This window comes from Colletotrichum siamense, assembly GCF_013390195.1.
Source record: "Colletotrichum siamense strain Cg363 chromosome Unknown KSG_Cg363_contig03, whole genome shotgun sequence".
NCBI classification, from domain to species: Eukaryota; Fungi; Ascomycota; class Sordariomycetes; order Glomerellales; family Glomerellaceae; genus Colletotrichum; species Colletotrichum siamense.
Window position 1 is genome coordinate 6,607,857 of NW_023501016.1, and position 18,489 is coordinate 6,626,345.

Here is an 18,489-nt window from a genome sequence, read left to right on the forward strand (position 1 = left end):
CCAGACAATCTTCCAGCAGAGTGCCATCCGATCAGAACTCCAATCGCCGTCTCCCACCATCAACACCCACATACACTTTCCGCTCTCCTGCGTCTCTCTCCCCGTCCCCAATTACCACTCATCACCCACCATCCTCAAACCCGAAACCCAACTTCTCCCCCTTTACCACGCAAAAGCCAGACCGAGCGCCGACACAAGCGACGTGGACCAGATAACCCAGCCCCACTTGTTGATCTCAGGCTTGGCGAAGCCGAGCGCGAAGTCGTACGTCAGGTGGCGGATGCCGTTGAAGAAGTGGAAGGTGAAGGGCCAGGCGACGAGGAACTTGAGGCCGGCCTTGAGGGCGACGGGCGCCGCGGCGGCGGCGGAGACGAGCGAGGCCGCCTCGACGTGCCAGCCGAGCAGCGGCGCGACGAGGTAGGTGCCGAAGTAGACGTAGAAGGCGGCGGAGAGGCCGCCGCCGGTGATGCGCGTCCAGATGGAGGCGCCGAACCACGTCTGCTCCATCTTGTAGATTGTCAGGTGCGGGGAGATGGGGCGGTGCAGGCGCTGCTTGGCGAGGATCTCGTTGCCGTCGGCGACGGAGACCTTGGCGGTTGCGACGGGGCTGTTTGGGGAGGGTTGTTAGTATCGTGACTTTCTGGGGTTCACGTGCATGTGTTGGAGGTTTGAAGGTTCCAGGTTTGGGTTGAGGGAATAGTTTCGAGGGATTGTCGACGGGGGGGAGTAGTTTGCGTACCGGATCTGCGTCGTGGACATGCTGGAGGCGACGACGGCCTTGGGGATCTGGGAGTTGAAGAAGACGGAGGGCTTTCCTGCCGCTGTGGTGCCAATCGCCATCGTCAGCAATTCGTTCTCCTCTCGAACTATCCCGCAGGAGACTTCAATGATGTAAACGCACCTCGGCGCAGGGCCGACACGCCCACCCGCTGCGCAATCATGTTGGCTGAATGTACTCGAGTCGTTTCGTTGCTCTTAAGATCGAAGTTCGGGTCGCGGTCGCGGGTGGTTCGTTTCGCGGGGGATTGGAGCGGCTCGGGCGTGGGTGAGGTTGCAAAAAAGTGTTGATGTCAAGCTTTCCCAGAGACACACCCAAGGATTCAATGGCAGCAGCCAGGCGCTCCAGTGGAACCCGACCAGACACGGGAATCCCCTCGGCTTTTCGGCTGCGATCGACCAATCAGCGCAGACTACTTCCTAAGCTGCAGTGCCCACGTGATCCCTGGTCATCGGAAGGTTGCTCAAGGTCGGGTGGATTATATCTTAGCTAAGCACGCATCGAAGCACAGACCACCCGAAAAAATTCTGGCTGTGCCTCAAAACGCCGGCGACCTGGAGAAGTTCTTTTCCCTTTCTTCTTCTTTTTCTCTCCTCAGATAGATAATGGCCGCCCGCCGCAGTACATCTAATGGCGAAGGCTCTTCCCTTGGGAAGGGCTGGAGCTGATGAAAGACGCTGCTGGTAAGCCTTTGGGCTATGGGGGGACCAGAGAGTAATTCTGGGAATGGATCCTTTCGTTGATCTCGGTTCTGGTTGAATCCCGTCTGGAAACCGTTTCATTTATGGGTATCTACATACTTTCGCCTGATGACCCTGCTGTGATGTGCGTTCCATGTCGTAGATGAGCTGTCGGCAGTATGCAGGCCTCGTCAATAATCGTTGGTTGCTTGCGCTCGTCACGAGTACCTCACGCTATGTTTGCCCACGAACCCGCGGGAATATTGGCACAGCGTAAGGCAGGCACTAGCGCCAACACGCCTGAACGACGACACAAAGGTTCGTAGGCGATACGTATAAAATCACTTGCACCTGGGACGTCTATCTACCCGTAGACCAACCCAATGAGCTCTCCTCTCCATGTGTCGTTCTTCGCGACATCCGAAATACCATGCCCGAATGTACCGACCCTTGGACCAGGAAAAGGATTTATCCCAGACCACCGAGTCTCCGGCGTGAAGTCGCAGCCATCGTCGCCCGTCTCGTATTCCGGGCCGGATAAACGGGAAAGAGCACTGCCGGTGGTAGACCTGTCGCAAGCATGGCTTCCGGACGCCTCTGGAGGAAGGATCGCTCGCGATGAGCATCGACTTTGTGGATGGCAGCTAATGTCTTCGACCCTACACATTGACATCGCAAGAACCATCGGCTTCATTGTGCCGGGCATTCAATATTGAGGACGGACCTGTAGAAATACCTTCTACGGTCGCAGCCAAACATATGCCATCAGGCCGTGGCCACCACAGTCGATGAACCCACGGCAGGCAGAAAAATGCATCATCATGTCATGACTACGTATAAATTCCCCTCCCGTCGCGCGAAAGCTCGAACTTTGCACGCCAAATATAGCCGTTCTGCGTGCCTCGTTGGAACGAGGCCTCGAGTTGCCTGGCGGAACTTTGCGAATGAAGAAGATCCAGTTTTATCGTAATGCTTCTGATACTTCTAATGTACTTTCCACTCGCGTTCCCAATGATATCGGGTGGAATAAGCAACGGACGATGCCCATGACGGACGCCGCGGGTCCTTCTTCGCAATCCGTGGGCAAGTTTGGGGCCGGGGGCCTGTAGGCCGCCGAAGAAGCGGGTGCCTCTTGCGTCCATTCAGACAGGCACGAACCTTATCATCCGTACTACCTATTTGAAAGGGCACCATGGAATTAGTTTGTGAGTTCCATACGGATTGGATGCGCCCTTCTTATATGGCGTCGTGCGCTCACCGAAGCCAGGGCATGCACCAGGAAGAGGCACGGCGACGAGTTGAGGAGCATACGGCAGAACTACAAATAACCACGCCGAAGAAAGGGATTCCTCGTCCGTCAAATGGAATCGACAGTGACGCCATATGTTCGATTAAATTAACGCAGGCCATGCAGCGTTCGCAAGCGCAGCAGGCAAAATCAAACCCGGTATTGCAGGCGACGGCATCAGCGGCCCCGAGACGTCTGTGATCGGAACAAGCAGAGGACGCCGACGGCCATCGGCGCCGGAAGCCAGCACTATCGCGAAAGCGAAAGAATGTCCACGGTCATACATACAGGCAGACGTATCCTAGCCTGACGCATCGCATGTAAACCAAGATATACTCGACGATCTTGTGTTCCTGCCCGCGAAAATCTGCTCCCTGCACAGTACCGGCCTAGCCTTTTTTATGCCCATTAACAGCAGCGCGCTACATGCGGCGCAAAAGCCCCGTTGGTCGGCCTCATATAGGTGATATAACATAACCTCCTAATCACCGAAGGCGATTTTGTTCTGCCCAAAAGATCTGCGGGCAAGTAGGGAGATGAGACTTCGCATGCTTCATTAAGGCGGTCATCACCAGGACGTCCGCTGCCTGTCACGCCGCCAGCGCTCTCCACCCAGATTTCACCAGCGCACCCACGGCCCCTCTAGTTTCTGATGGAATATACGGGAGACGCCGGCAAGTTGGGACAGAGAAGAGCAAGGAACACACAGCCACTCGGTCACCACTTCAAGAAATACTCTTCTTCATGGATCGATTCCCTGTGCGTCTCATCCTGTCCTCCTAACCTATTGTTCACGAAGAAATATGCGATTTTCGTCTTAGAACCTCCAAAACCTTGCTTCAAATCCTTCATTATATACCATCAGCGCCCAAAAAGCTGTTGCAGCTTCATTCTTCGTCCAATCTCACCGATGAAGAAACTCAAGAAAAATGCAAAAAGAAATGCTGGATGCCAATCGCTGACGGGAATTGAGCCCGACGTGGGGGTCGAACCCACAACCTTGAGATTAAGAGTCTCACGCTCTACCGATTGAGCTAGCCGGGCGGCTGAACCCAGCTGGTTTGTTGGACAGATGGCTCAGTTGTTGCCCTAGGTAGCCTTGCACACACCGGCCCAGCTTCGTCCGTCAACTTCTTCGTCCTTTTCGCGATCCAGTCAGTCACCCAGCCTTTCACTGTCAGTTCTCAAGCATTCTCTTGTTTGTTTTTGTTTCTTCGCTTTGTACCCCAAGGCCTGTCTCGTCCTCGCCCGTTCGCCAGTTTGCAAGGCTTGTGCAGATGCACCAGAGAGTAGCCGAGGGCAGCCAAGTCAATCAGTGGTTCTTCACCGTCACAAAAATATTGAACATCATCCTGTCAAGCATAAACTGAGGAATAAAATGTCAATTCTCGGAACCACCAAGTCGAGGTCCCATTATAACGCATTACTTTTCCATGTCGGAACTTTTCTGACCACGCAAAGAACAACTAAAGCTCGCCAACTAACTGATGCATCTTGCATCTCAAACGCCTCTTAATCTAATGCAAAGTGGTATGCCGTACCCTTGGGACTCCTGATCATACAGATTTTCTCCGCCTAGAATAAAAACTCCCAAATAACAAATGCCACCCGACGCCAATGCAGTCCGGTGCGTCACCAACGAAATACCGGGCGGTAGCACTCAGAGAAGGGGTATTGCACCCGCGAAGGAGGCGGGGGAGGAGCAACGCGCAAATCCTAATCGCCGTCGAGCAAGGCGTCCATGCCATTTCGCTCGCTCTCAAGGCTTTCGGCTGTGATCGGTCCGTCAAAGGATTCCTTCTTCTCGTCGTCTTGGTTCGTCAAATCGTCAAACATTCTGTTGACCGCCACCTCGTCCTCTCGTGACCGAGGAGCATCCTCCCTGCCGTTCAACATGCCAACGTCGCCCTTGAACACGTCGGGGCCGAACATTTCTACGGCCCGCTTGCGACCAACCTCGGTTCGGCGCAGGATCTCGAGAGCCTTACTCTTCCCAGCCTCGGTGTGCAAGTTAAGACCATCTTCCTGGCCTTGGAGCAGGCGCTCTTCAAGGGACATTGATGCATTGTCGACAACAAGCTGAGGGCCGCGGCCACCAAAGAGACCAGGGTGAAGTGTCGGACCGCTGTCAATATCCATGGGGTCGTCTTTGCTACCAATGGATTGACGGTGTGCGCTGCCGTGAGAAGTACCAGGAGGCGTGGCTGACGAGTGCTCCGACTTGCGGTTATACGACTGATGGAGGCCGGGAATGACGGTTGCGCCAGAGGCAGAAGCGGCCGCAGCGGCTGCCGCTGCCGCTGCAGCAGCCTCGGCGTTTTGAGCCTTGCGCTTCAGGCTGGCGGCCTTGGCCTTCATATTCTCCGGAAGGTCTTCGGGGTCGTCCACGCCGTATTGGGCCAGGAGTTTCTGCAGCTTCGTAGGACGAGGCTTTCGGGTGCTCTTGGACACTTCCAGAACGGGGGGTGGGTTTGGCGCGACGGGACACCACTTGTGCAGCTCCTGCCTGAAGAAGTTGGTCTCATAGGCGAGGAGGATCTCGGCACCTTCAATCTTGCGCAAGTAGAATCGCTGGGTGTCCGCTTCCGACTCGGTCGACACAACAGGGTTGCAGTACCCAGCAATGTGGTTCCGGAAGTCCTGGGCGTTGTCGATGATCTTCTGCAAAACTTCCTCTTCCTCGGGCTGGAAGGGCAGGCTTGAAATCTTATCGGACCAACCGAGCAACTCCTCCAGCTTGGGGCGCGCAGCGTCTCTCGGAATCTTGACTCGCCAGTCGCAGATTGGGCAGGTGTACTTGTCTTCATCCTTGACCTTGCCGCGGGCAATCTTGAGACACTTGCCGTGGTACCTGAACGTGTTAGCAATGAACAAAAGAGTCACAGACGGGATTCTCACCATTCATGGCAAAGCTCACACTCGATCATCATGCCAGCTTCGATCTTTCGGCAGATGCAAAAGACCTCGCGGAATCGAGGATCTTCCCACCGGTGAACCTTGCCATCCGGGCTGGCTTCTCTCGAGGCAGGTTCCGCGGGCATACGGGGCTTATCATTGACAATGTCAAAACAGTCTTGGTTGCGCTCGAGGACGTAATCCATGTGACTCTTGAGAATGTGAAGGGGCGCATTGGTTTTGCCGAACAACTTCTTGCCCTCTCTCATCCAGTCCTCGTGGCGCTTCTGCTCGCGTTCGAGGTCAAGCGTGCCATTGGGCTTCGAGTTAAGTTCATCCAACTTGCGCATAATCTCTGCGACTTCCGCGTACTTGGGACGATTGCGGATGTCGGGGTCACGCGATCGGTTAGTCAAGTCGACGATCTGCTTGTGGGCCTCTCTCTGCTTGTAGAGGATTTGGTCAACAGCAGCCAAGGTCTCGGATGAGACAGGCAGGTAAAGTTGCTGAACCTGCATCGACAAGGCCTCCAGCTGAGGATAATGAACAACCTCAGCGTTGATCAGCTCCCTTGCCTTTTTCTCCCACTGTTGTCCCGCGTTCATTTGGTCGATGTAGTACGCCAAGTGGTCATTGTACGGCGGGATTTCCAGGACCTTGCCCTCTTCGATAAGCTCGCGGACTTCGTTCAGGTTCAAGGTAGAGCCTCTGTTGTTCCTAGCCTTTTCGTTCCACTTGAGCTGCTCCAGCACGCGGGAGAGGCTGTCGATCTCGGGCATATCCACGTTGAAAGTCTTGCCTTCCTCAAGTAGATCTTCGATGTTTGCGACGTTTGCGCTGTGGATCTGTTCCAGTTCTTTAGCTGCGTTCTTCTGGAAGGCCTCGATGGCCTCAGCCCGCTCCCTCAGCTGGGTAATCTCAGGACAGTCAAATCCTATTTGCTCTGCCTCGCTGAGCAACCGATACACGTTGGAAACATTTCGCGCGTCTTTTTCTTTCTGGTCCAGCGAGTTCTTCCGGTTGATGATGGACTTTTCGCTCTTGCGCCTGTTTTGCTGCTTCCGGACTATGTAGTTGGTGGCCTCGTCCACCCAATCATTGCATCGTTCGACGAATTCCCGAAGCAAAGGGAGTGAGGGCAGTTCATGGGGTATTTTCTCACCCTCGTGTAAAAGAGTCCGCAGAGTCTTGAGAGGAGGGGTTGCCTCCTCTTCCAGAAGTGCATTGTACTTCTCTTCCCATGCCTCCGGCGTGCGGGCCTTCTCCAAAACCCTTTCATAGGCGTATTCGATGTCCTCTTCAGTCTGCCTGAGAATGAGGGCATGTCTCTCGCCGTTGAAGCGTTGCGGCTCAGTCATCTCGCAGCACGGTTGGTAACCCGCGTGCGTAAGGCAAAGGATCTTGCCGGATTTCAGACACTTGAATCGAGAAAAGTAGGAGAAGGCCTTGCAGTAAGAGCACTGGTACTCCTCTTCGGGCACGTCTTCGTCGTTGATCTCAATCTTCAACGGGCAAGTGTCTTCACCCTTGCCATCGACAAGGGCACAGTTGTGATGCTGGGCCTCCAGATGTTTCGCGTTGAACTCGGACCGGATCGCTACCTCACGCTTCTTGATTCGTTCTAGTGCTGGTGCGAGCCATTTCGCAGTCTGGATGTTGAGGCCGCCGTTAGTCGTGCCCTCAGCGGCAGTCCACAATAGCTCATCATGCGAGAAGCAGGGCTGTCTGCGAAACACCTGAAGCCTCTCGACGCCAGCAAGACCAAAAGGCTCCCAATCGCAAGGAGCGAAGTTGACCGCCTCGTTAAAGTTAAAGCCATGGTTGAAGCCGGCGTGGTATGCCTGAGGGAACGTGATGACGAACTGTCCTGCGCGCTGATCCACGGCGTACACTCGAACGCCAGCTTTCTTCAATTGCTCAGGAGTCAAGAGAGTGACCAGCTGGAAGAGAAGGTCGGGTTGGGTCTCGAAGAGCTCAGGCACAGCTTCACGCATTGCGGCCTCGAACTTCTCCGCATCTTCACCCGGGATACCGTACCATGTCTTGGTGGCGCCAAAGTGCTGGTAGTTGGCGGAGTAGGCGTAGTGGTCCTCGTTGTGCCAGCAGAAAGTAGAGAAGATCATGCCGACGTAAACCCAAGGCACGGTCATGCCGGAGATGTCTGACTTGATATGCCTGAACAAACTCTCAGGGTGGAGGGGCAACAAGTTGAGATTCCACGGATCGGTCGAGTAGGGATTATTGGGCTGCTTCTCGACGGTGGGAAAGCCAGAACCATGAGTCGTGCAGTGAATGTCGGCGCCATACTCGACTTCGACGGTCTCCTCAATATCGGCAACGAGACGCCAGAATTCGGTCTCAACGTCCTCCTCGGTGACCGGACGGTGGCAGCTGAGAACAGGGTCGAACGGCATCTTCTTCTCGAAGTAGCCCTGCTTGAAGTCCGCCGCCTTCTGCTGGAATTGCTTGAGGGAGTACAGACCACCCTCTTCGAAACCGTACTGGCCGTCGCCAACCAGGCATCTGGGGCAGTTCCACTCGGATTCGGGCTTGTGCTTGAGAGGAGGATCGAGGCAAGTGCCGTGGTAGGCGTGGTCGCACGATTCGCAAACAATCAGGGGACCTCCCTCTTCAGCCTTGCCGCATTGCTCGCATTTCTGCCGGGGGTCAGCGGTGCCTTGAAACAACAGTTGGGACGATTGATCGCAACTTACCTCGCCGGGGGCTGCTGCCTCATCTCGGGGAATCCTGGGAACCGATGGGCGGAACAGGGACATGTGAGATCCGGCCACTGTGGGAACGGTATCTGTAAGGAAATATGTTAGCATAGGATACGCAGCCAATAAATTCTCAGTAGACGGTGGAAAACCCGGGGCAGTCTGCCGCAGTTGGGTTGATTCATCGTAGTACACGGCAAACCCCCTGCACGGCGCATGCAGCTATGGTAGCTGATTGCATTCAGAGCCAGCCGGGACGGCAGCACACGTTGGGCGACGCAGACGCTGACATGAGACGATTGCCGATCGGGGGTTGTGCAGAAATGAGGGGAAGCCACTCACCTTTCTTAAGTCTTTTGCTCCGCCTGCTCCCGCTATCCGCGTCGTCCTTGTCCGCGCTGTCGTCCTTCTTAGCGGAGTTGAGACTGTCGCAGGACTTCTGGCGCTTCAGGGCCGCAGGTCCAAGACTCGAAGGTCTGTACTCTGGGGTGTTCTTGGCGGAATTCAGCGGGCTGAAGGACTTTTGAGGCGTGCTTGTCGCATCATTCTGAGGCGTGGGGCGGTTGACACTTGTAAACCCCGAGTTCACAGCCGTGAAGCCGCCAGAGTTGATGGCTCTAAATCCCGAGGTTACAGGAGCCGGAGCTGGCGCGGGCGGCGCATCCGACATGGGAGTGTCCCGGTCAGCCTCCTTCTTGAGCCCGTTGATGCTCGCCTGAAGGGCGTCTGAGGCATGCCGAGCGGGCGAGTCGGCGCGTGCACTTGAAGGTGTGTTCACGTTGGAACGCTTCATAGGGGTCACAGCCGGGCTGGGCGTGTACGGACCGCCGTTTTCGAGCTCGAGCTGTTGGTGAACCCCAGGCTTGGCGAGACGGAGATACTCCTCGTATGGGCAAAGCCACCTCTGGTATGAGTTCTTGAGAGAGGTGGAGAGAGAAGACATGATCTTGCCGCTGTAGCCCAGATCACGACCAATCTCAGCCCACTTCTTCAGCTTGCAAACCTTATCAAAGCCGCCGCGAGCCTCGACCGCCTTCTTGAGTCTGTACAGATCAAGAGGCTTCTTGTCGACATAGGGAAGACGGTGCAGATTGTTGCCCTGCTGTCTGTGGAACTTAGCGAGCGCGTCGAGGTACGAGATGTTCGCTCGAGTGCCTGCATCTGTCAGTGTCGCCTCGGAGGAGCGCAAGCGCGGCGACTCACTTCCTTCGACCGAGTTCAACTCCTGTTTCCTCGTCCTGAAGTGGAACCTCTGTGATTCTCGTCAGCACCGTCGTCTCATGAAAAGAGCGTCGTCTTGGGACCGGCAACGTAGCGCGCCCTCAATCGACGCCAGAGAATTGCCAACCCACCTCGGTGTCAATCGCGAATTCGGGGTTCCACGAGTCGGGAGGAATGATCTTGCACAAGCCGTAGTTCTGGGCCTCGGGAGAGATCTTCTTGATGTACTCCATCGGGTCCTTCCACTCCTCCTCAGTCGGACAGTATGTAGGCGCATCTTCGAGGCCGTGGGGGCGTGACTTCTTCTTGGTGGGCTCCTTGATCGCGGTCGCTTGGCCTCTTCGCTCGACCGAGGTCAGATCGAGGGGCGTACTTCGCATAGAACTCAGGGGGATCTGGGGGTTCGTCGGGTGGTAACCGTTGGAGTTGACCTGGGCGGCCTTGGATTTGGCAGAGGCGGTGGTGGCTCCGACGGCCGGCGAGGCTCTGGAGCTGGCATTTGCACTGCCGGTGCCGTTGGCAGCGGAGGTTGCTGCAGCAGACACCATGATGGTTGGATTGGGGGGCCAGAGGCCTGTTCAACAGGCGCAGAGGCGATCTGGTTGAATTTGGAGGACTCGAGGGATTTCGGTGGTGTCGCGGGTCAGAGGTACTCGGGCAGGCGGAGGGTGCCGGAGGTGATCATGCGAGCGAATGGAGAAGTGTGGGCTAGGGAGAGTGTCGCATTACAGATCCAGTAAGGAGGATGGCTTTCGGACAAGACAGTCGGCAAAACCGGCGGATGCTGGATGTTGGAAGCCACAAGTCGATTGTATACCACAGAGGTGTATGAGGAAAGTATCGCGTCTGCAGAAAAGAGAGAGGCAAGTCAGATATTTGGCACAGGCGGAAAAGCTTAAAGAGCATGCAGCGCAGAACAGAGGTACCACCAGCAGGTGGAGGATGCACCAGGCAATATTGGGGGCAACTCACTGGACGTGGCTCACTGTCAAGAAGACGCAGTGCGTATCATTGAAATGGGAGCGAGCGGGTGTGTTGGTCACCTTGAGAAAAGGCCGGATTTGGTGGCAGGCCGAGTCATGAAGGTGTGGTGTTGGTGTAGATGTAGGTCAGATGGGTGTATGTGTGAAGGAGGGAAACCGGGGGAGGAGAGGAGCTGGTGGAAATGGGATGTGTGGATAAGGTATGGGAAGGGAAGGGAAGGGAAGGGTGGACGGAGGGAAGGTGCAGTGCAGGTGCGGATATGGAAGTGGATGTGGATGTGGATGTGGATGGATGCCGGGCCGGGTGGGCATTGAAGGCAGGCAAGGCAATGGATTACGGGAGACAAGTCAGGCAAGGACACTACACTAAAGTACAGGTGAGGCGCCAAAAAGCACAGGCAGAGAGACCAGGAGAGTGCACCAAACAAGAGAGATTGTGTGTGTGTGGGAGAGGGTAATGGAAAAGGGAGGGAAAGGGCACCTGAATGAGTAAGGCAAGGCAGGCAGAGGCACAGGCGCAAGACTAGAAAGAATGGAGTTCTTTCCTCATGCCAGAAGAAAGCAAGTGCAGGTGCAGCAGAACAGGTGCAGTCACAGGTGCAGGTGCTGCCTCTCTGTGGGAGAAACACAGCCCAGGGCAGGTGCGGGTGCGGGTACCTGGTGCTGGTCTGGTGCAGTGTGCACCTCCTCCATTCACGGTGGTGACGGGGCAGGCAGGAAGGCAAAAATGGGCGCGGAACGGAAGGGACAGCTCACGTCTGTCGGTGCAAAATCCCACTACAAGTGGGTCCACACTGGACTTCAAGTCTCCACTCCGCCAGTGGGAAGAGGTACCCGATACTTTCTTCATGACGTCCACATGGAAGCCACCAAGTCCACCTCAGACGACTCCTCCACTGCAGAGTGGTGTTCCCCTCTTCCCTCTCTCTCCCTTCCCCTCTCCCCGGGCTCAGATGAAGCCTCACCTGGAAATCTTCAATTGCTACCCGACTTGTATACTGTCGCTGACAATCCACTGACAATCCAAAGAGTATGTGCCTGACAACATCCTCTGAGATGCTGGGCTATGCTTGCAAATCACCCAGCTAGACAAGAGTCCCAGTTGCCAGACCCGGCTAGCAGCATCGAATTCAAAGGGCATCATGTCAAAGGGAGCCGTCGTTTAGCCCACCTAGTGCATGCGCCAAAATAATCGATCTCCTCCAAAAGTACATAATTATTCGTTTCCCTTTGAAAACACCTGCCCAAAGACAAATTAACCCTCGAGTTCCGTCCCCAATTGCCCCAGGCTGAGTATGCTGGTACATAAAACACCCGATCCGCCCAGGTACCGCGGTACATCCGCCCCCAAAAGCTGACATCCAACCTTGGAACATGCGACATCAGACACACCACACACACAAACACAAACACCCGCCGCACTCAGGGCCGACGACGTCGCAGCGGAGGTTCCATGAATCGTTTTCCATGGGCGCACGGTCGCACATCTGCAGCACTCTTTGCTCAATCTGGCTCGTCGGCGAGGTCAGGTCACCTCCTAGCCTCCTAGGTGCGCGCTCTGAAGTCCGTCGTCGTTCAATCCCCCCCGGCTGTCGTTGCGCTGATCGTCCGACGCTCATTCGGCTACTGGCCGAGCCACCGACTCGACCAATGGAAGCCGTTCGTGCGATCATCCTGGATACCGCCCTGCCTGCCGGAGTCAATTGCGGCAATGATGAGGCCATGGTGTTTGGGACAGATTGGCGACTGTCGGGAAGCATGCGACAATAATCCAAAGATTACGCAGCATTCACCGTCATACCGAACGGCCTGCTCACAAAATGGTCAGCATTGTGACAGTGACTGCAGTGATGCATCTCGATATTCTCCGCCCTCCACCAAAATCACCAACAGCAAGGCTCGCGGGGGGCGGCCGACCAGGTCGTGGTGGTGCCAGGCGTCCACGCTGCCACGGGGTGGCCACGGACCACCACCTCCAGTCTCCCTTGCCGGGGGGGAGCCACTCGCGCGCAGGTGAAAAAAACTGCAGCAAAAAAAAACCGAGTGAGCATCTGATATCCGTCACTGACTCGACAGGGATTAGCCATTATCAATCGCTTAGCGAACCAATCATATCCGTATGACGTTGGAGAAACCCGCCTAGCGTCCCAGATCGGTCCAAGGCCGAGGATAAGCCCTGTTTGCGGGGGCGGGCGACTCATCTTTGCAGCACACCTGGCCTGCACCTCATCTCTGGCCTTCAAGCATCCAATTGGCCCGGCTTAGTCATCCGCCGCGAGGGAGTCGGTTTCGATATCAGGTCCTTTGGTTCGTGGTGTTTTCCTTATGTGACCGTCAACTACTGTCATACACATGTCTTTATGCATATTTAAGACGCAATGGGAGTACTAGTCAGCCTTTCGCCAAATATGGCCTATATATGGCCGATGGATAGCTAGAATCAGTCTGTTTATAAACAGCCGGGCTTGAAAAGTCAGGAATCTACCCGGCGGGCAATGTAGAGCCATGCGTGTTCCATTAGGCTACCAGAGGGGTGCTATCGGATGGCTATTACTACGGAATCGTCAGAGGAAACTGCCGACAGCCGCTTTTTAGTGTTGGTGCCTTGCTTGTGGGACGAGGCAGCAGATGCAATAGGTATTGATATATTGATTACTCGAAAATGAATTCCTGGCAGACCACACAAACAATGTCTGGAAAATCTTTAGCTGGGGTCTTCAGCATATCATCTTATATGCCAGGCACCTGGAACAGAGTATGTCAAACCCACATTCGCGACGCATAATCCGCAGTTCTCGGCTTGATGTGCCCTAGTGACGTCTTAGGTGTCTTGTCACCCTCTTCATCACGTACCGGTATCAAGTCTTTGAAGAATCGATCTGGAGGTCTGGCAACTGCAGAGCGTTCAATTACACTGTCACGGACAGCCTCGTAATATACGTATTAGGCTTGCTTCCAGCGGCATAGTACATCCAGGGGTGTCAACGCTCCAGGCTCGCCCCCGGAGCGTTATAAATACCCAAAGAGCATTGTCTAGCTTTGATGACCACAACAGCCAGAATGAAACTGATACATACCTGTACATGCTGTGGCTAGGACCCAGTTTCCCATCCAGAATTCGCTATACACTCTGTGTGGAAGGCTGGCACATCTACGTTGATCTTGTCATGCCCTCGTCCGTCGTCAGAACCCATTGTGTATTGTGACCATCAAACGCAATGGACGTTCAAATTATCTTCGAAGTACCGCGTAGAGTCTGGGACAGTCACTTCAAGCACGACAAGGGCATGACAGTACAGATGCAAAGCTCATCTACGTAGAAGTTAGCTCAGCCCCTTCACTTCCGCTGTTGAACAAGAAGAAGTAGTAGTCTGTAGAAGCATTAGCTATAAATACCTCATGAGCTCCAGGTACTAAAGAGAAGTCAAGTAGATATCGGGCAGAGAAATCATTCGTGCATGGTAAAGGTTATAGAATGCAGCCAGTTTTAGCAGAAGGTCTCAGAAGCCCACAAAGATGTCGTCGAAGCTTGTAGTTCTGTACTGTGACCGAGAAGAGATGCCGAAGACAAATGGGCCATGGCGAGAAACCGGGTGGTCAGTAAACTTGCTTGTTCAGTTACATCGTCTCTCGATTGATCGGAAGTAATAAACCATAGACGCCTCATCTACTTCTGCCTCCTTAAGTGCTGGGGTGGGGGTCGGGTCTACGTATAAAAGACAGAGCGAGATCCTGTGAACGTTCTCTTGCAACCAAGCAAACACCGATGAGAGACAACGAGATCTCATGCGGCTGTTCAGGCTGGCATCGGCACGCGCGGCATGAGGGCATCTATCACCCAGCCCCATGAGAGCCTTCAAGGTATGGATGCAGTGACTTCATTGATAACATCGTCGTTCTTTGGCTTGAATAGAAATGAATACTGCCGGAAAGATACCTTGATCAAACACCAAGAAGGTCACGCGTACTCGTGTGGTAGGGGGGATGGGGTCTTAGCAAACTGGTCATGCAACTGGTCATGCAACTGGTCCTCGTTGTTCATCCTTGGGTTATCAAAACGATAACCGCCATGTCATCATTGGTTGAAGAGTCACTTCAGATACACGGCATGGCTTATAAGCAAGTTCGTCGGGTCCATGGAGGGATGACAGTGTTCCCGTCTCTGTCCCTGAAACGTTGATCGCAGGTAAGTCGCTTCGCAACAAGTAGACACAGCTTCCCGGAGTTACCAACTAATGACCCTTTCCGCCATTAGTAAAGGCGTTCAAGGTGTTAGGTCTTCTGTACAAACAATGTACGCGAATATGCTCTGTCATCGTGATAAGTATGACAGGAACACAATGCAAGCTATTCCTCCTCTTCCCCCTGACTTCAACTGCGAGGGATGGTCACGAGCTATGTGTTCGAGGAGAGAAAGCGACCAGAAAAAGCATCCCTGTTCATCTGCTTTTACCAACCGAAAAGCATGCTTGATACAAAATTCATATCCAAGGTCTAGGCGTATTGTAAATCAAAGACTGTCGCTCACCTTTCTGCTGCACGCATGGTTGTTGTCGTAGGCTTGATCAGCCACTCGCCGAAGATCTACGCCCATTGCATTACGAAAACCACCTCGGAAGCTATAAAGATCTGCTTGCAGGCCTTCCATTAAGCGGCCAGCAATATGTGAGGCTGTAAGAGAGTGACCGAAAATGTTCTGCTCAAGCTCCAAGTCAAGTGTGCATGGAAGCCAACCACACGTTGTCGCAAGCACGGACGGCAAATCCTGAACCCACAACTTCTCTGCCTCATCCGCGTCGGCATGCGTGTATTCTCTTCGTCATTATTCTCAATAGAACCTCAGAAGTGATACTCCTCTGAATCGAATCCTTTCCGCCGGCCACCCTTCTATGGCGTCGTCGACGTACAAACAGAAATGGGCGATCGCCATGGAGCAATTCAGCTGCGTAGAGAGATTGTGTTTTCCCGGAACTCCAGAGGTCTAGAATGCGCCGCTTTAAACCAGATATCTGGCTTCCCCGGACGAGGCTCTTCATCATCGCGATGGCAGCACTGCCGAGATCCGAACTATGGACATGGCCCCTTGGCTGAGTGGCCGGTAATGTGTTGAGTGCCATATAAAAAGTCAGATCTGCGGGTTGATAGAATGACCAACAAGCCCACAATAACCGCCATCTTTCGCATGGAATCTTACTTCCATGAGCTAAAGCTTTGCAAGCAGCGGAAACCGTCTGTCAGAGCTTCCACCAAAAGCGAGAGGACCATCCCGCCAGGCGCAGGCCTCATCCTTCATCCCGCCCATCGCCTGAGTATTTTCTTCAAAACATCTCACGACAGAGTCCCCATCGATGCAATAGACCTGTACGAAAGACATCGGCCGTGCTACCAGCCAATCAGCACAACCCCGGACGCAACAACTCTCAGTGACTTGTTGGTTTGGATTTGAATTGCCTAAGAGACCACCGCTGCCGGACAAAACCAAGACAACACTTTATACGTCAAACTGATTCTTGAACATTTCCGATACTTCATGACCTTCAGGTACCTGTGCTAGATGGAGGGTTTCCGAAGGACTCATGATGTGCATCCGGAGAGTCACCCAGCATTCCCATCAACAGCCAGAAGCGTCGAGACACCACGAAGCAAGACTGCCCCAGATGGGGAAAAGAGACATTGGTGAACCAGACACCAGAAACGCGGGGAAAAGCCTCCCCTTCCCAAGACACATCTCAGTCAACCGGAAGCGTAAATCTTGTGGAAGTTTATTCTTGATTGGATTGATTTGTATTTCTACGAAAGATGTTTCTTATCGGACGCCGATCGTCACTCGCATTCCAGCTAGTGGCAGCGTTTACAGCGTTCGCGGCATTAGCTTTAGGAGACCCTAAGCCGTGGCGCCAAAGCTCACCGACGTTGCAGATCCCCCGCCGTCTTGACTTCGTTGTCGAGCTTGTCTGTAGACGGACTTTGCTGGAGCGACACTTGTCGACCGAGCGCTGGATATCATCTACACCCGGCAATCGGTCAGGTCTGCTAGGAAGGGGGTTTTAATTCCATCTAGCAACCCGACCGTACATTCCAGTGCCAACAAATGGCGGGGAGCTGTTCAGACTCGTACTAGGATCAACGTGGGCGCCGACAATCGAGTCCGGATCGCGAGCTCCGTCGATACTTTCAAAGACAAGAGCGGAGTGGTGAATTGTTCTTGCGTTGCTGCAATGAATCTGAGAACAAACCTGAGAGCAGAGCGTTCATCAAGGCCAAACACGACCGCAAACTTGCAGTCGAACAAGCTGTTCTCTGTTCCACAAGAAGCATAAGGAATTGCTGACACTGCGACTCAAGAAAGCAAACCTGCCTGAGGAGGGCCAGAATTTTGATGATTTCTCACAGTTTCTGTGGGAGATTCGGCTCACGCCTTCTTCGCCCGCTTCCTTTTCTTTTTGAGAAGGGCTTCAATCTCCTTGGTGCCCCTCTCCCGCAACGTCAGTTCTTTCATCATATCAACCCACCGCACCTCACCCCGACACTGGGGGCAACGACCCTGAATAGGGACAACAGCTTGGAGGGCGCCTTCTTCGCGACGGAGGAAATGACGACCCCAACATGAGAGATGGCCGGCCCCTTCACATCCGTCGTTGGGACAAATGGCAACCAGGCCCTCGCCATGCGGCAGGTCTTCTTTACAGATAACACAGCTCCCCTCCCTCTCAAACGAAGTCATCGACTGACCCTTTTCCACGTATTCCTTCATAGGCGCGTGGTCCAGCGGCAAGGCATGGATTCCCCAAGGCACGGGTTCTTCGTCTGAAGATGCCGCGGGGGCGGGGCCGAAGTCGGTGACGACAGGAAGGGAGTTCCGGAGGGGTTGTGTCGAGGCCGCAGCGGCGGTCTGCCAAGCCGAGTATACATCCCGTGCGAAGAAGTGGACTTTCAGCGGCCACCGACAGAAGCTCGGAACGCTTAATAAGAGTTGCAGGTTGGAGAGAATTGAGGCTAAGCTCGCGCGGGGTCGGCGCGGGTGGCCATTCTTCTTAACTCCAGTCGAAACGGCGATTCGCGACGCAGAAGGTATGTGCAAGGAGAGATGGGGATTGGTCAACGCCCACCTGTTTGTCTTTTGATCAGCACGGGCACCAGCATATGCTAAAAGCAAGGGAGCATCGTGAAAGGTAAGCTAGAGGGGTGGTTCGGGGAGACTTCGTCCGAAGGGAAGGGAGGCATGATAAGCGGCAGTAGCGTGCGAGACGAACGGGACGGGAGGGGAAAGTGTACTCACTCGAATTTCAAAGCAGCGATGCTACCCGGAAAGCCGGAGACCAGGCCAACCATTTCCCAGGGCCGCAAGCTCAGACGAGATGTGCGAGCAGCACCGCCGCGAGCCTCGCCATTGTGCTGCTTCAGACGGCGGGGGGGATTGGGAGTCGAGCCAATGTAGAGAGACGCGTGGCGTACGGTGGAACGGAGGATATACACCGTGTAAAGGGCGGGGATGGGCTTGGACTGAACGGGCATGACTCGGCAGGGGAGACGGGACGGAGTCAGGACTCAGGACATTGTGCGACGTGTTTTAGAGGGAGGATGAGTGAGTTGTGCTTGCGCTTGTGCAGTGGACAGGCCTGGGCCTAGACTCCGGGCTGTAAGCTGTAAGTTGGAGGAGCGTACGTGGCCGCGGTTTTGGGCGTGTGTCGGCGTGGTCGGGGACCGGTGAGGAAGTAATGCAGATGATGAGCTAGCTACCTATGCTGGTGCTAGCATAGGAGGTGTGAATAGCGACGGCGGTGGTGCTCGTGTCGGTCTTGGTGGTGTTGTTTGTGGCTCGCGGTGAGGCGAACAGGGCCTGACGACGGGGAAGATGAAGCCGATGACCAGGTGACGGTAAGGTGAGGGAGGTAAGGTGACAGCGAAGGTGAGCGGTGAGCGGTGT

General features: G+C 54.6%; 3 protein-coding genes across 3 annotated transcripts; all 3 read right to left on the reverse strand.

Moving 5' to 3' along the window:
* Window positions 1-162: 162 nt before the first annotated feature.
* Window positions 163-941, reverse strand: CGCS363_v005761 (Succinate dehydrogenase cytochrome B subunit; the record flags this gene model as incomplete). Its single annotated transcript, XM_036637610.1, has 3 exons — window positions 163-607; window positions 740-821; window positions 902-941. The coding sequence occupies 3 exons, from the start codon at window positions 939-941 to the stop codon at window positions 163-165; spliced, it is 567 nt and encodes a 188-aa protein (XP_036497632.1).
* A 3,521-nt stretch (window positions 942-4,462) lies between these two features.
* On the reverse strand, window positions 4,463-10,127 carry lid2 (Lid2 complex component lid2; the record flags this gene model as incomplete). Its single annotated transcript, XM_036637611.1, has 6 exons — window positions 4,463-5,597; window positions 5,645-8,298; window positions 8,356-8,447; window positions 8,701-9,513; window positions 9,562-9,610; window positions 9,711-10,127. 6 exons carry the CDS (start codon window positions 10,125-10,127, stop codon window positions 4,463-4,465), a joined length of 5,160 nt encoding a protein of 1,719 aa, XP_036497633.1.
* Window positions 10,128-16,565: 6,438 nt separating this feature from the next.
* SLX1 (Structure-specific endonuclease subunit SLX1) lies at window positions 16,566-18,077 on the reverse strand (the record flags this gene model as incomplete). The annotated part of the gene is made up of 3 exons (XM_036637612.1): window positions 16,566-16,569; window positions 16,638-16,775; window positions 17,842-18,077. The coding sequence occupies 3 exons, from the start codon at window positions 18,075-18,077 to the stop codon at window positions 16,566-16,568; spliced, it is 378 nt and encodes a 125-aa protein (XP_036497634.1).
* Window positions 18,078-18,489: the final 412 nt, after the last annotated feature.